Here is a 17053-nt window from a genome sequence, read left to right on the forward strand (position 1 = left end):
GATTGGATTTTTGTAATAAACACATGTTCATTGTTTCTCTGTCCACTCAGGAGTTCTCTATGCCCTCCATCACACTCTTCTGTAAATCTGGCTTCAGAGGACGTAAAGTGGTTCTGACTGATGGCGTTTTGAATCTGTCTCTGGCTGGCATTGATGGCCGGGTCAACTCTCTATTGGTCAATGGAGGAATGTGAGTGGTTTCTGAAGCACATTCAAAGCTCAGATTTCGGTGTAGGTGTGGAACACCAAATGTAGTGTTATTATTCTCCTTTATGGGTCATTTGGATGTGAAAATAATGTAAATTAATAGATTTTTCTCTGTGTATTTGTGTTTGTTATTATCAGCTGGGTGTTGTATGAATACAGCAAATTCCGTGGTCGTCAGGTCCTGCTCCATCCCAGTGAGATCGGTGATTGGCAGAAGTTCCAAGGCTGGGAGCAGATTGGCTCTCTGCGTCCGTTACTACAGGTATAAAACACCACCACATGCCTAGTTCTCAGGAAGCGAAATTACTTGTGTTTTGCTGTGTGTGTGTTCAGATCCAATGGGGTTTGGCTAGTTTTGCTTTTAGGTGTGAGAGTTAATTGTTTGGGAACCGCACATATAAAGGCAGGGCAAACACAGCACAACATGTGGACATAAAGACACTCCAGTAAATCCAGAATGAGACCGTTAATACCCATGATGACATAATAATACATTGTTAAGCGAGTTAGAGTTTAGCCAAACTTTATCAATAGTAGTTTCTCTTATAGCTAGTTTAAACATCCAAACATGATCATGTATCTTCTGTGTCTTTCTCAATAGAAACGTGCTTATTTCCGGCTGCGTAGTGCCGAAACGGGCTGCTTGATGTCTCTGACTGGATCACTGGATGATTTAAAGCTGCTCCGGGTGCAAGTGCTGGAGGAAACTGGTGGTCCAGAGCAGATATGGGTTTATGAGAATGGACTTCTGCGCTGCAAGGTACTCTACACTTTGGTCACCTTTCCAGATCCAATTCTGTACTCGAGTGCACCTGTGATGTTGACTCTGGTTCCGTTTAATTCAATTCAATTCACGTTTATTTGTATTCACGATAAAAATCGTTGCAAAGCAGCTTCACATAGAATGAAAGTTTCTACATTACATTTAGGAGTTAGCTTATCAGTGGTGACTATGTCAAAGTGATATCCATATGTAGAGTAAAAATCATGCAGTTAGTAAATGACATGTATTCGAACAAACGGTGAACACTATTAACAGCAATGATTATATGTTGTGATCAAACTTAAAGGAAAATTTGGTAGTTTTGTATGTTGGTTCAGGGTTGGCGTCAACTGAGGTCCTCTGAGGGGTTGGTATCATCTCTTCTCAGGTGTTCGGTCATCTCAGATCTTTGTAAGGGCTGGATCCAAACTGAAGCTTGTGTAATTCCAAGTTACCTCGGGATTCCCATCCCGTGGCAAAAACAGAGAAGCAAATAGACAAATATTAGCGTAGCTGCTGTTCAAACCAAGCAAAAATGTTAATGTGCATTTGATCAGATATAACTGGAGTACGAGGTTATGAGATACATTATGTGAATGATTGGCTAAAGAGATGTGTCTTTAATCTGGATTTAAACAGAGAGTGTGTCTGAACCCCGAACGTTATCAGGAAGGCTATTCCAGAGTTTGGGAGCCAAATGTGAAAATGCTCTACCTCCTTTAGTGGACTTTGCTATCCTAGGTACTACCAAAAGTCCAGATTTTTACAACGTTAGGGAGCATGATGGATTGTAGCGTGATAGAAGACTGGTTAAATACACAGGAGCTAAACCATTTAGGGCCTTATATGTAAGTAGTAATATTTTGTAACTGATACAGAACTTAAGTAGCCAGTGTAGAGATTGAAAAATTGGGGTAATATGATCATATTTTCTTGACCTGGTAAGGACTCTAGCCACTGCATTTTAGACTACCTGTAGCTTGTTTATTGAAGATGCAGGACAACCACCTAGCAGTGCATTACAACAGTCCAGTCTAGAGGTCATGAATGCATGAACTAGCTTTTCTGCATCAGAAACTGGTCAAATGTTCCGTAGCACAGTGATGTTTCTAAGATGGAAGAATGCTGTTTTTGTTAACACGTGCAATCTGATTTTCAAAAGACAAGTTGGTGTCTACTCATCATGACCATGATCTCTCTGGCTTTTTCTCTTCAGATGGTCGAGGACTGTTGTGTGGAGACGTCTGGAGGTGTGGTGATGGCAGGTGGCAGGTTGAATATCTCACCTGAACCAGGCAAAGACAATCAGTTCTGGAGCATCACAGGAGACGGAATCATACGCAACAACCTCAAGCCTGACCTTGTGCTGGAGGTCAAAGGTCAGTACTTTATACATTTGAATAAAAGAAAAGACAATGAAAAGAAAAGAAATGAAATTAAACAGAATGGTTGGAGTGGAACAATAAAAGAAACATTCACATGCACATGAGGCGTGTGTCTGTCAGTCATAAACCTACACCCTCCACTGACGAGCTCATAATCTCTTACTGATGACACATTCTGATGTCACATCATACCTGTGTGGTATTTCTATTGGCAACTGCGCTTGATCTGCTCAGGCAACTGCACTGCCGCCCTTCATACATACCACAGCATCCTGTCAGAGGCGAAGATGTGTCTGAATCTGTAGCACAGATGAAGGGGCTACCATTTAACACTAAACTGAATATTAATTAAATGCTAATAATATTCCAAAACTATTCTAATAAAATATTAATATGATTAAAATATAATAAAACACAATATATATTATAAAAAATTATCATTAATAACATTTTAAAAGGTTCTATTGTCAATATGAGCTGCTAAATTATTTATTTGGCTAGAAATTACTCTTTGAGAGTGCCTTCTTTACAACTGTATTTTTAAAATTTCTTACTCAGCTGGAAAAGTCATTCATTGGTCAGAAATTGTTTGAAAGGGAATAATTTGAAAAATTATTTTTACATGTAAAGCAGGAGATAAGGGACATCGAACAACAAGTAAGATGAGGGTAAATTATTTATTTGGACTGTGACAATAACATCTGTGATGGAAGATCACTGCTGTATGGCTCCTTTTGTTTGTCTGAATTCAGAATGAGGTAGTTTGTGGTTCAAATTTCTGTGTAACTTGAGCGCCACCCTGAGGTCAGTCAGCACAGCAGGAAACCATCATTTGATGCCATCTAGTACCCACTTAATGTATTACACCTTTTTGTATTACTGTCTTGTATTACTTAATGCATTACTGTCTGCATTTATTTGAACAGAAAATACAGTAAAACATTAATATTATAACATTTTATTTCAGTTTAAAGTAACGGTTTTCTATTTTAATCCATTTTAAAATGTAATTTATATCTGTGATGACAAAGCTGAATTTTCAGCAGCCGCTAATCCAGTCTTGAGTGTCACATGACCCTACAGAAATCATTCTAATATGCTGATTTGATGCTCAAGAAACATTTATTTTTATTATTAATGTTGAAAACAGTTGTGCGGCATATTTGTGATGATAAATCATTTTTGATGAAAAGAAAGTTCAGCTTTTACTTGAAATTGCAATCTTTTGTAACATAAATCTCTCTTCTGTCACCTAATGCATCATTGCTGAAGGAAAGTATTAATTTCTATTAAAAAAAACTATTGATGCCAAACTTTTAAATGGTTGTGTAATTTAAACCTAAAGAGGTGTGTTTAAAGTTACTGCCTGTTGAAATCTTGAGACGAATTTGAACTTCTTAATCTATTCTTCATCCAGGTGGCCAACAGTATGATAAAAACCAGGTGATTCTAAACACCTTTGATGAGCAGAAAAGCAACCAGAGATGGACTGTGGAAATCCTTTAGTGCTTGGGTCAAAACAGAGGCCGTTTCTCTAACTCCTGCTATTCAGCAGAAACCCTAAAATGTCTGAGGCTGTTGTGCACTGAGAAGATGATGTAAATCTAAACCCCAAAAATGGCTCCGATGAGTCTCTGTCACTGATGGGATTATTATCCCGAGATGAGAATGTGTGGGGGACCAAACCATTTGAAATCATCCATCTAGATTACAGTTGTCTTCGGACGTTCAACTGAAGTTCATCGACTGCATCAAGGACCCTAATGAGACCTGCCTCAGTTTCAACATCTTTTGTGCTAGTACTTTTTTGTTGTTACTCTGCATTGACCTAGAAACACAAAGTACTGTCCTGCTTGCAATGCAATGATATTACCAAAGAGGGCGCAGTAGCATAACGATTTGTATGTAGCTGCACTTTAGCTGACCTTGTTCATCTTTTGTGTCAGCAAAGAGTTGAGGTTAATTTAGTTAGTATGTCCCAGTTTACCCCTTGCCTGTCCTAATTACACTTTATAGGGGCAAAAGCACCTTCGTTCATTCATAAGTAGCTGTGTATTCTGATTCTGAAATTATTTTTTGCAAGAAATGTATAAGTTATAGATACTTAGTATAGTCATATACTACTAGTAATTAGTATAATAGATGTTTTACTTGTGCCTTAAAAGCTCCTAAAAGCTTGAAATAGATTTTTTTCTTGTCTGCAGCCTTTCATGTCAAATCTCAGGATGGTCACTAGTAAAGGGCTTGTTCATGTTCTTGTGGTGCCAGCAGTCATGACATTATTTTCTTGTGGCTCCAGAGTAATTAATCACATTAATGGCTCAGTGGATCAGAACTAAGTGCCCATGAGCAAAAACTGCACATTTTAAATGGCATACTTCCAAGGCTTCCTGCACCAGATGAGCAACTGCTGTTCAGATGAATGAGAATACAAACAGGTATTACAGACCTCTCTGAATGTAAGGCAGCATTTATTGCCATTCAAACTCACTGAAAACAAAATGTGGGAACTCGTTGACTCATACAATTTTAAAGTTGCTGTACAAAGTTATATATTTTTTTTTTAGTATGTCAGATTATTCTGCAAAATAAGTATAAAAAGCACTATTGCACAATTAGAATTTTATATAAACATTTACTCCTAGCTGTGCTGATCTGGCATCAGTTCACTCCTGCTCACAAACTCACATAAATTTGAAAGGCGGCTTATTCCTGATCAAAGCTTTTTCTGTCTCTCCGTTTTCTTTTATAAAGATTTTTTAGTAGTTGTTGTGTGTATGTTTGTGTACATTTTCTGACGTGTTTAGTAATGTTTTAGTGTTTTTATATTTTCATGCCCATATTTCCAAAATATACTGTTACATTAAGAATAAAAAAAATTTTGTTTGTTTGTTATGACTTTTCAAGTTGTTACTAATATGATTTGAAATAATGAACAGGGCTTGTCTGCTAATTTTATACTGCAAAATAAAGACACTAGCCATTAGATAAATGTTTTTAATTCAACAGACACTGAAAAAAGTGCCAGCATAAGTAAGTTTTTGGTTGCCATAGTTACTCTTTTTCGTCCTCAATGATGGAGACTACAGTTTTGCCACGAGCATGACCCTGCTCTACTTTCTGAAAGCCTTGAGGCACCTGAGCAAATGAGAACACTTCCTCCACCACGGGACGGACCTACAAGGACACAACAGCACACAAATATTAGAACTGAAATTGAACATCCTGGGAGGACATGGATAATACCTGCAGTTTAACGTGATGATGACTCATTGGTGTCATGTTAATCTCATCCAAATCCACTGAATATCAACTTTTAAAATGCGCCTGCAATACATTAGGTGGTGCTCAAGTGGGTGGTGGGTGTATAGTAGGTTAGCTGTGGGTGTGCTGTGGTGTTGTGGTCAAAACTCAGAGCTGGTAAACAAGAAACTGCTGGTTTGACCCACACCAGAACCAAGTTATGAGTCGTCGGTTTGCTTTGACTGTACCTGTAAAGAGTTCAAGTCACCTTCATGGTAAATGTACTGTTTACAGTGCACTGTTGTCTTGAGGAAACATGATCTGCTGAACTGATTTATTTGAACTCCTTATCAAATGCCAGTTGATTATAATCTTAATGTCTACAATCTGAATACTGTTGTCTTGAGGAAACTGCTGAACTGATTTATTTGAACTCCTTATCAAATGCCAGTTGATTATAATCTTAATGTCTACAATCTGAAGCATTAATAACACTAATATGAACAAAATCAATACATTAGACTTCCAACGTGGTTAACTGTTACTAATTAGACCGGAAGTCTGGCCAAACATTGTCCTAAAATATTGAACATTTTATTATCATGAATATCTTCTCAAAACACTCATTAACCACAGTCTTAAAGTTGAGAGCGGAAACATAAACATAGCTGGTTAGTAAACACAGGACATACAGGCACAACAGCACACAGCTTTAAAGGAAACAAGATGAGACACATTTCCTGCCTGCTGCACTGCTGTAATGTTTCTGTAAATGTTTTTTTTTTAAATGTTTTTCTGTTTAACAGTATTGAAAAGCTCCCTTAAATGCTGCTTAACATTAAACAATAAGGATATATTCAAATCAGAAATAATCTAATATTATAGTATTTTAACGTTTTTTTTTTCTTTTCTATAACATCTGATATTAAACTCACAAAAATCTCAGCTCCAGAACTACTCTTTCAATTAAATGTTTTTCTTGTGCATACGTCTGCTATCTGCAACATCTGATGTTTATCATAAGGTTAGCTACACTCCACACTTGTTCCCATCATGAAGCAGTCACGTTGTCATAACACAAGTTCATAATGACTGTTCTGTTTCGTTTCTGTGTTCAAACAAACAGCACAAGACTTAGAGCCATAAGTAAATGTGAAAATGTGTTCACAGACATTTTGTATTGCTGGTAAAGATAAGGTGTCATTCTGTTTTGATAAGGAATAATTTTTCTTCCTGCGGAAAGTAGATGTGATTTATCTATTTAGTTGAGTTTCGACTGATGTAAATCACTGTCAGTGTGAACAACCCAAACTACCAAAACTGAGAATCATGTATATGAGCTGACAGTTAAGAGAACTGATTGAAGAGAGAGGAAGGAGACATGTCAGACACACACAGGCTGCTGTACCTTTCCAGCATCAACCATTTCGCTAATCTCGTCCAGCGTAGGGCCGCTTGGAGCAAAGAAACCCCAGCGATAGTGCACTCCTTTCCTGAGGTGCTGAGAAAGAGAGAGAGTCAGTACTCAATAGACTTCTAGCTCCACATCTCCAGCTTGACAAAACAATGAAACAGTGTCAGGCGATCAGGTTAAGGTTCCCGACCCTTCTTCTTTTCTTTTCTTCCATTCTACCTTCGTCCATTCTGGATCAGTATATACACTCATTAAATCCCTTATTCTGTCCCCATGCCACAGGACAGGGTGGTGTAAAGCTGTGAAAAGGGTGGGTAATGGCTGTGAAAAGAAAGTGTGTTTGACTGGGTCATCAGCAGCTGCGGTGAGATCACTGCTCATGACTTTATGTGAAATTGTGTGCCATGAGAGTAACTGAAAGGAATTCAGAATCTAATTCAAATGTGGAAAGTTTCAGGATTTTGCTAAATATTTAACAAAATAGAAGCATTTACATCATAAATACATGTGCAAAATGTAAATGTTTGTTCTGTACTAGCTACTATGAATAGAAGGCATTTGTGTGTCAATTTAATGTCAGAAAAAAAGGAACCAGTGTGGATTTCCTGCTAAAACATCAACAATTGCCACGAAGAGTGTTCTGACAAACCACCAAAAAAAGAGGAAAACTCATCTTTACACTGCAGTGCACAAAGAGGGGTCAATAAGTTTAGGATCAGTACAATTTTTTTTTTTTTTTTAAAGAATACTTTTATTCAGCAGGGATGCATTAAATTGATCAAAGGAAACTGTAAAGACATGTATAATGTTACAAGAAAAATTATATTTCAAACCAATGCTGCTCATCTGAACTTTCATCAAAAAATCCTAAAAAAAAAAAAGTATCACGGTTTCCACAAAAATATTAAGCAGCACAACTGTTTTCAACATTGATAATAATAAGAAATGTTTCTTGAGCACCAAATCAGCAAATTACAATAGTATCTGAAGGCTCGTGTAACTCTAACAACTGGAGTAATGGCTGCTGAAATTTCAGCTTTGCCATCACAAGAATAAATGACATTTTTAAATATTTTTAAATAGAAAATGATTAATTGTAATAATATTTCACAGTATTACTGTTTTTACTTTACTTTTGATCAAATACATGCAGCCTTGCTGAGCATTAGCAACATTAAAAAATCTTACAAACCCCAAACTTTTGAACAGTATATTGTATAAACTCAGTGTCATCCCTATTTTCAACCGCTTCTTGGGTCTGGCTTCTGATAGTCAAACAGTAAAGAAAAAACTGGTTGAGGATGGGAGGAACTCCTTCATTTTCTTTTATGTTATTTTTGGTTTCTTTTTCCTGCAGCCTCCTGATATTTTTAAGAAAACCACTTAAGTGATTCATACATGCTGCTAATTCACCCACACATACATCATTATGTAAGGTCGTGGTTATAAACAGATGAACCATAAATATAAGAGGAGTTCCGGTCTCTGAGGCAGAAGAAACTCATTTTCATTTTCTCAGCACACGGAAGGGAAGTCCCTACCTTCAGCACTTTGCATCCTATGGTGACTCCAGACTGCATCATTCCATCTGCGAGGCCCAGTAGGTCTGTGTTATGCAGGAATGGTGTTACTAGAGTAACATATTTAGCACCATTCCAGGGTTTCAGAAGATCTAGTGCCCATTTCTCACTTTCACCCCCAATATTATCTAAAATCAAATCAAACCTGAAAGAGAGAGAGAGTGAAAGGGGACGAAATAAACTCAATGTAAATCACAAGTTCCAAAAAAAAAAGTCACAAACTGCCCAAACACTAACTTTTGTAATGTCTGTAGTTGTTTTTCGACCGGTCCAGCAGTGTAGTCCACAACATCATCAGCACCCAGATCTCTCACCAGCTGCTCGGCATTCTGGGAACATGTTACAGTCACATGGGCGCCCCAGGCCTTTACCATCTGTAGAGAAGCAAAAACCTAGATTAAAACTCACTCATGAATCAAAATGTCACATATATAGAGGTATTACACACAGATGATTATGTTTTATTACTCATTGAGGAGATGAAATACAAGAGGTAATTTGTAATGTGACTCCAACATTTTTGTAAAATGTTTAAGCAAAATGGAAAATGCATCACCTGTATAGCTAAGGTTCCCACTCCTCCTGATCCTCCCAGGACAAGAACACTGCATAAGGAAATGATAGATCTATTACAGCCAGTCTTAATCAACTCCACATCTATATATGATGATTCATCCAAACCACTAAAAATAAAGTAAGATTGATTTAAAATCAACCTTGTTGTGTTCAAGTGTTGCTGAGATCACTATGTAGCAAGCAAAGCGGAACTTCCTGCATAAAATTGTATGATTGTCTTTAAATAAGAAGAATCTGCTACATAACGTTGCACATTTGTAAAATAAATGCTTCAATCTGGTAGTTAATGTTATTTGTAATTATTTTGAGATGCCTAATCTAATTTTGGTACATGCTAATTCAGTTGATAAAACAAGAGACAGAACAAGACAAAATAAAAAGCAGAGGAACAACAACAAGTATTTTTAGTTTAAAGCGTTCATAAGATATATTTTTATTATTTTTTCCACTTATAATGACATACACCTCCCTTTCTCTGTTCCTTAGGATTAAGTTGATTGCATTTCAAACATTTAAGAATGTGAAATGAAATATAGGAGTTAGGAATAATAGTATCAAATCAATGCTGCGGAGGAATTTTTTTTCCAGCTTGATTCAATGCGATATGACCCCTTTAACTGGATGAACTAAACACCTGGGGCCGGTTGCACCAGCTAGACGTAAAAACACTGGGTGTAAGCCCTACGCTGGGCTTTGCAACGTCCTGCTTTACGATAAATATTTATACCTGTTGCACCAACTGAAACTACGATCAGGCGCAACTACGCCTGGCGTAGACAATGCGCGTCCACGCCGATTACGTCCAGCTGGTGCAACCGGCCCCTGAACTGCACCTACTCGACTCAACAGGAACAACAGACAATTTGGCATAATCACTGAAATACTTGCAAATTAGTACTTGCCGTTTCTTAGAAGAGTTGTCTTTGTTCAGGCCACCAGTATTGACGATGGCGGACCAGACTGTTGCAGCCACGTATGGGATGGATGCAGCTTCAACATGCCTCAGTGATTTGGGCTTATGCGACACCTGAATCACAGACATGAACAATGAACTTCTAGACGTAGAGGCAATGAAATGGCGTTAAGGGCAACAGCTGTATTGTGCTCTTAATCTATATATGTGAATGATCCATGTGTTAAATGTTTTATCTGTTTATCCTACAAAACATGAGTCCGAATATTACCTCATTGGCACTGAGAACTACAATCTCTGCCAGGCTGCCCTGCTTCCACGGAGGGATAGCGGCCCACACCTGACAGAGAAAAACAAGCAGACACTGGCCTCAATAACTGACGTCTTATGGTTTAGGGTTATTAGTGTCCATTATATATATATGCAGTTACAATATTATATGAAATAATAGCTGAATATGGCACCTGATCTCCTGGTTTAAAGTAGTTCACATCTAGCCCACATTCCATGATCTCTCCGGATACATCTCGCCCCAGGATTAGAGGAAACTCACTGCCTGACTGCTTCATGTTCAGTGGGTCACGTTTCATGGCCATAGTAGCTGCTCCATAACCACCTACCACAAACATCAAAGAAAGACTTAAGTATACTATAAACTCTTACCAAAAATGTTTTAATATATTCACTGTACATTTAAAAAAAATAAAATACATGCTCTTTTTTAAGCATTTATGGCATTAAATGCATATGTCCTCTGAAACACTTCAGGATGAGGTTTAGGACTTTCAAGAAAACTTGGTTCTGATTGGTTAATATATGATAATATATGATTATATTGTATATTGTTCAACAGATGAAAAAATAAATAAAATATAACAAAAATTATAAATAAAATTAAAATGAAATTTAAAAAAAAAAAAAAAATCGAAATAGTATATAAATAAGCTTCACTAATGACAGTTCATAATGACTAGGCAAATTATGATTGCATGACAGTTCAAACATTTTCTTTATGGAATATGGCCATATGTCACTCACTGTCATAGAAAAGTTTTTTAACCATGTAAGATTCATACATTCGTTCTTTTTTAAAATGCCACAAGAGAAATTAAACATATAAACACAGTGATATCAGTGATGTGGGCTGAACGAATGTCGCATACCCCTCATACTGATGTCGATGGGGTTTAAACCCGCGGCGTGCACCTTCACGGTCACTTCATTGGGATAATGGATGATTGGAAGCGCCGCGTTCTTGGTGAACCTCAACACCTCGTTTTTCCCATATTTGTCGATGACCCATGCGGGCATTACATTCCTGAGGGAGGCTGAGAAACTGAAGCTCCTATAATGAGCCCTCATCGAGCACACCAACCACCTTCTACACATAAGCATGACTGATCAGTCTAAAACAATCCAAAGCTCTTCTCCTGAGAATCTCTCACGGTGCCATAAACCCGTCATTGATTATAAATAAAACCTATAACTGCTTTATAACACTCTGAAGTTCAGCGAAAACCCATCTCGTGTCTTGCAAAGTCAAAACAAACCCGTGAACTTTCACACGACAGACTAAACCAATCACATGCCGCAGAGCCCTTCGATTGTCCAATCAGAAAACAGAGATGACAGGACGTCAACGAGGTCAACGGGAAGTGTCATGTCAGCCTCCAGTGCGGCGTTTCGTCCGGCGGCAGCGATGCTCGGTCTGTCCATTAGAGAGGTCTGTTCTTATCTTAACTTTAATTTACGCAACAGCTTACTCGTAAACAAAAATTAAACTAAAGATTCACCGCACTGTTTTTCTTGGCACCGTGTTACAAAATGTTCAAAACATCCTCTAAATTCAATCAATAAGCCTGGATGAACAGTAAGACCAGCTTAAAAGTTTAAGCTGTTTTTTAGCAGGCTGTAATTATTATTTTTTGTTTGTTTAATATCTAGACACGTGGTTTTTATATATCAATCTACTAAAATGACAAAACACTGTTTAAAAAATGTTTTAAAAAAATCAAATGTCCCCTGCCTACTACAGGTATCCCAGGCACTGAGGGATGGGAGGGTGTCCGCCACTGAGCTCTGCAGAAAATGCATTGACCAAATACAAAGAACACATTACCTGAATGCATTTATCACCATTACAGGGGAGACAGCTATGGAGCAAGCACAGAGTGCAGACAACAGGATCCGCACAGGTGTGTGTGTGTGTGTGTGTGTGTGTGTGTGTCACGTACTACTTATATATCTTTAATGGCTGAATAAAATACATGTGCTCCGTGTACTTTCTTGTAAGGTAAACCTCTTGGTCCTCTGGATGGCATTCCCTTCTCTGTGAAAGACAACTTCTGCACGGAGAACATCGAGACCACCTGTGCTTCAAACATGCTTAAAGGTCAGCTAAAGTACATTAACACAAGACTGAAACATAGAAACCTTTGCTTTGTCAGGGATGATTTGTGAATGTCATATTTCGTCTGTTTGCATTTGTAGGTTATGTTCCTCCATTCAGTGCTACAGTTGTGCAGAAGCTGTTGGATCAAGGAGCAGTTCTTGTTGGAAAAACTAATTTAGATGAGTTTGCAATGGGGTAAGACTCACACACATACTTTTTAAAGGTTCGGGGCCAGTAAAAGAAGTTAACACTTTTATTCAGCAAGGATGATCAAAGGTGGCTGTAAAGGAATTTATAGTGTTTAAAACATATATATTTCAGTTCTTTTGAACTTTCACTATTCATCAAAGACCCCTGAAAAATGTATCACAATTTTGACAAAATATTAACCAGAACAACTGTTTTCAATATTGATAATAGTAGGAAATGTTTCTTGAGCACCAAATCAGCATATAGAATTATTTCTGAAAGATCATGGGACATTGAAGCTTCAATGTCACATGCTGAAAATTCAGCTTTGCGTTCACAGGAATGCATTACATTTTAAAATATATTCTGTTTGAAAATGGTTATTTTAAATTGTAATAATATTCCACAGTATTACTGTTTTTACTGTATTTTTGATCAAATAAATGCAGCCTTGGTGTGCATAACAGACTTCTTTAAAAAGATTTTTAAAAAACGTACCAACCCCGAACGTTTAATCTGTAGTGCAAATAATTTATAAAAACCAATAGATTATGCTAATGTCTGCACGTCTTTCTTAAGAGCTGGAAGTACAGATGGGGTGTTTGGTCCAGTTCGTAACCCATGGAGCTACACAACCCTATACCGTGAGCAGAGCACAGAAGATCTAGATTCTGACTGGGCAATCGCAGGAGGAAGTTCAGGAGGTAGTGCTGCAGCAGTGGCATCTCTCAGCAGCTTCCTGTGAGTGTTAAACTCTCTATAAAATCACGCAAGCTATATTTAATAGTCAATATATGCCTGGACTTTTGCTTCAGTACAAGCATGCTCATAAAGCTTAGTTCATATATTTGAGCATGTGCTCTAAGATGAAGGCAGAGGAATAGTTCTGTATATATCTGAAATAATATATCATATAATTCAATATTTTTCGCATTATTTTAAGAACAGATGTAGATATACAGTAACACGTTTCTAATTTTGGTCCTTGTGAGCCTTTACTGGTGCCTAATTGAACAAAATGTATTTGCGTAGCAATGTAGTGCTCTGCATTTGATTAATAGGTGTCCATGTGCACACCGTGAGTTATTTATGTAAAAAACATTATTACATGAGGCTTCAGATAATATGTTTACATATATCTGATCTGCTCTACATGTCTTTTCTTTTAGAGCCTTGGGATCTGATACAGGAGGCTCTACACGAAACCCTGGTTCTCTCTGTGGGGTTGTGGCTCTGAAACCCACTTACGGCCTGCTCTCTCGTCACGGACTCATCCCTCTGGTCAACTCAATGGATGTGCCAGGAATCATGACTAGGAGTGTCCATGATGCTGCCACTGTCTTGAGTATGACATCTGCTTGAGTGTGAGATTAACATTTGAGGATCACTGATTTAAATCTGTACTTTATGTTTGCGGGTGGTTCTGTTTTTCAGGGATTCTGCAGGGCCCAGATGAGAGAGACTCAACAACTGTCCAGGCACCCAGCACCCCACCTAGCCTTCCTGAACACTTTGACATTAGAGACATATGTGTCGGTATACCAAAGGTAAAGCTGCGTTCAGACCATCCACTGGGACTGCTCAGTGTGGCTAACAGCAGAAGGGTGTAGACTGGTAACGCAATGATTCAAACAAGCATTGTTTTAAAGCTGGACAAATTATCTTACCATATGTCCAAAATTTTATGTTTAGATAATGAAAGTGAAAATCCATTTTACGTCAGTATAAAAATATAATAATTATTGAGATTAAATCTTGACTTAAATATATCTATTATTTAATTAAGAAATATTAATATTTATTACATTGATTATTTTTAAATAATTGTTTAAAAATATTTTGCTTGAAGAAAGTTAAAGCCTATTTTATTTTGCCTTTGTAGCATATTATAATGTGAAAGCATATAATTCTTGTTACTATAATGTGAAAAAATGCCTAAATTACATAAGTAAATTTGTAAATTGCAATATATATATATATATATATTTCTAAATTTAATTCATGCTGCATGGATTACGGTAATTCTGTAATGAAATTGACATTACTGTATACTGTTTTTTATTTATTTTTATAGTAAGAATTTGAGGCACAATAGTGTGACAAAAAATAATAATGTCATTAAAATAGACTTCCTTTTTTCTGATTTTTGGGTGAAATAGGACCCATACATTTCATTATAAGATTGTAAGATTAACCTATGTTTGTATGATATTGTAATAGAGTTTCTATGATTTTAGGAATATCACGCCCCGGGCCTGTCTACAGACACTTTGGCCCAGTGGAGTCGAGTTGCAGCCATGTTTGAGCAGGCAGGGGCGCGGGTACAGGAAGTATCTCTGCCACACACACAGCACTCTATTGTCTGTTACCACGTCCTGTGTTGCTGTGAGGTTGCATCCAACATGGCACGTTTTGATGGGCTTGAATACGGTACATAAAGCTTAAACATGTCTAAAACATGTCTTAAACATGTCACATAACACATGATGCACATACATGCAAACATGATGGATTTAAAATGTTGGGGTTATTTTAAAGCTACAATTACAAAATAAAAGTTTAACATCTCCATTTGAGTTTTGAAAAGTGCTGTGTTTCTAAAAATGTCCCTTTTTGTCCTCAGGCCATCGTAGTACAGTCGACAGCTCCACAGATGCCATGTACACCACCACACGACATGAAGGCTTCAACAATGTGGTTCGCAGAAGAATTCTGTCAGGAAACTACTTCCTACTGAAATCGTGAGAGCCTCAAAAAGAGAACCACTATTGTCTCAGATCCGTTTAAAACTTGTTCATTCAAAGTCTTTATAGCCTCTCTCACACGCAATCTTACTTTAAAGATGTACAAAACTTGGTAAATTGTGTTGTAAGTAACTTACGCTTGCTTACCCCTAAGCTCTGACCACTTCTATCAACAAAACTTTTACAGTTAGACAACTGTTCAAAAGTTTGGGGTCAGTAAGATTTGATGATAACACTTTACAATAAATTCTGTTTCATTCCTACTGACCGCCAGAGGCAGTGTAAACACTATGGATTATCGCAGCGCCAGCTAGATAGGTCGAGAGAATATACCAACAAAGTCACGTAGTGACGTATGCTGAGCCCTGGGGGGTTATAAGCCACCGTAGCTCAGCGCTCTCCATCTTTCGCTTTCTCGCCTGGTTGAGATAGGTTGAGTGATATATTCGCGCAGTCAAGTGCAGCTTACTAGAGCAGCGAGATATCGTCCTCACAAGCTGTGTCAGCGCGCATCTACGCCACTCCAACGGATTTGAAGTATATTTAGCAGTGAGTTTTTGATTTGGTGAGTTTTTGATTTTCTACTTGAGTCTATATTGCTTCGTCGGTTACACTCTATGCCTCTCGGTGCTATCCGGTGGCTGGTGTTTTCCGCGACAATAAGTTAACGGTCTCCCGTTGACTTATCTATTAACTATTCTGAGTGTTTTTCCTCGAATTTATGTTATACTCTGTGCGCTTCGGTTCAATCCGTCGGCCATTTTAGATATATTTTCCTTTTTTCGTGAGATACTTGTTGGCATTACCTGTCGGTTCATCCGAGGGAATCGTATATGTATATTTTTTGTATAAAAAAATTTTTTTTCCTGCCTGTCTTCGTTGTTACCATCATCCCGCTTAACTTAAAACTTACGGTGCTATCCGAGGGTGTTATTAGCGAGTAACTATGGCTCACAGCTCGATTGCCACTGGTTTTCTACTGACTTGTAAGCTGTGCCCTAATAATCTTCTCCCGGACGAAGGTCATGACATCTGCCCGTCGTGTTTGGGTGTCCAACATCTGAGACGTCTACACGACAACATTGCAACCGGGGTTTTTGAAAATCTTCACCCTGGCAGGCGTTTTCAAAAATGTTCGTTTTCAGTAACCTGGTGCTGCGTTTGCGTGTGGATGTACGGCCAAACCGCGTAGAAAAAGCTGTGGTTTTAAAAATAACTGCGTTCGTGTGGACTAAGAAGAGGGCCACATTGCGAAGTGATGAGCATTCGCATGTTGAGGAAAATTCACTTTCTAAGACGGTGTGACGAGTGGGGGCGGGGCCGAGAGCCGTAGGAACGGAGCGAGGCCGGTGGAGTAATTGATAATGAGTGACACCTGCACCACTCACCGGTCTCGAGTCCCACGCTTTCAAATTCTGTGAATTTTATCACAAAATACAAACCATAAATGTGTTTTTTCAGCCACAGAAAGACAGCAAAATACAAAATATCACGTAAAGTCACAATTACCTCAGGAAAGACATTCATTGTACATAAACTTGATAGTCAGCTATAAAAAAAAAAACTCTAGAGAGAAAGATTGTATTACATTTATTATATTTTACTTAACCTTGATGAAATCTGTCATGGGAGTGTGCAGGGAGACTT

General features: G+C 37.8%; 3 protein-coding genes across 6 annotated transcripts in view; 2 read left to right on the forward strand and 1 right to left on the reverse strand.

Annotated features, from left to right (window-relative positions):
- Positions 1 to 5150, forward strand: part of LOC107716012 (absent in melanoma 1 protein-like) — a 53686-nt gene extending 48536 nt beyond the window's left edge. For 2 of the 3 annotated variants that reach the window (XM_016522317.1, XM_016522318.1), the window contains 5 exons: positions 51 to 190; positions 346 to 469; positions 809 to 967; positions 2187 to 2349; positions 3773 to 5150. In XM_016522317.1, the coding sequence (XP_016377803.1) occupies positions 51 to 190; positions 346 to 469; positions 809 to 967; positions 2187 to 2349; positions 3773 to 3861 (675 nt within the window). In that variant the 3' untranslated portion in view covers positions 3862 to 5150. Of the gene's footprint in view, positions 1 to 50; positions 191 to 345; positions 470 to 808; positions 968 to 2186; positions 2350 to 3772 lie in introns of those variants that run through there. The other variant, XM_016522319.1, reaches the window with a different exon arrangement.
- A 70-nt stretch (positions 5151 to 5220) lies between these two features.
- LOC107715948 (reticulon-4-interacting protein 1 homolog, mitochondrial-like) lies at positions 5221 to 11633 on the reverse strand. Its single transcript, XM_016522210.1, has 9 exons — positions 11245 to 11633; positions 10546 to 10697; positions 10353 to 10421; positions 10071 to 10195; positions 9149 to 9197; positions 8830 to 8966; positions 8554 to 8737; positions 7007 to 7099; positions 5221 to 5532 (listed from the first exon to the last, which is right to left on the reverse strand). Exons 1-9 carry the CDS (start codon positions 11474 to 11476, stop codon positions 5410 to 5412), a joined length of 1164 nt encoding a protein of 387 aa, XP_016377696.1. The 5' UTR covers positions 11477 to 11633; the 3' UTR covers positions 5221 to 5409.
- A 93-nt stretch (positions 11634 to 11726) lies between these two features.
- The window catches only part of qrsl1 (glutaminyl-tRNA amidotransferase subunit QRSL1), a 12825-nt gene continuing 7498 nt past the window's right edge, over positions 11727 to 17053 (forward strand). The window contains exons 1-9 of one of the 2 annotated variants that reach the window (XM_016522320.1): positions 11727 to 11804; positions 12117 to 12276; positions 12375 to 12473; positions 12572 to 12668; positions 13242 to 13403; positions 13832 to 14007; positions 14097 to 14209; positions 14900 to 15092; positions 15286 to 15403. In XM_016522320.1, coding sequence (XP_016377806.1) covers positions 11742 to 11804; positions 12117 to 12276; positions 12375 to 12473; positions 12572 to 12668; positions 13242 to 13403; positions 13832 to 14007; positions 14097 to 14209; positions 14900 to 15092; positions 15286 to 15403 — 1181 coding nt within the window. In that variant the 5' untranslated portion in view covers positions 11727 to 11741. The remainder of the gene's footprint in view (positions 11805 to 12116; positions 12277 to 12374; positions 12474 to 12571; positions 12669 to 13241; positions 13404 to 13831; positions 14008 to 14096; positions 14210 to 14899; positions 15093 to 15285; positions 15404 to 17053) is intronic. The other variant, XM_016522321.1, reaches the window with a different exon arrangement.

The sequence above is a fragment of the Sinocyclocheilus rhinocerous genome, unplaced genomic scaffold (assembly GCF_001515625.1).
Source record: "Sinocyclocheilus rhinocerous isolate Xijiao unplaced genomic scaffold, SAMN03320098_v1.1 scaffold749, whole genome shotgun sequence".
Lineage (NCBI taxonomy): Eukaryota > Metazoa > Chordata > Actinopteri > Cypriniformes > Cyprinidae > Sinocyclocheilus > Sinocyclocheilus rhinocerous.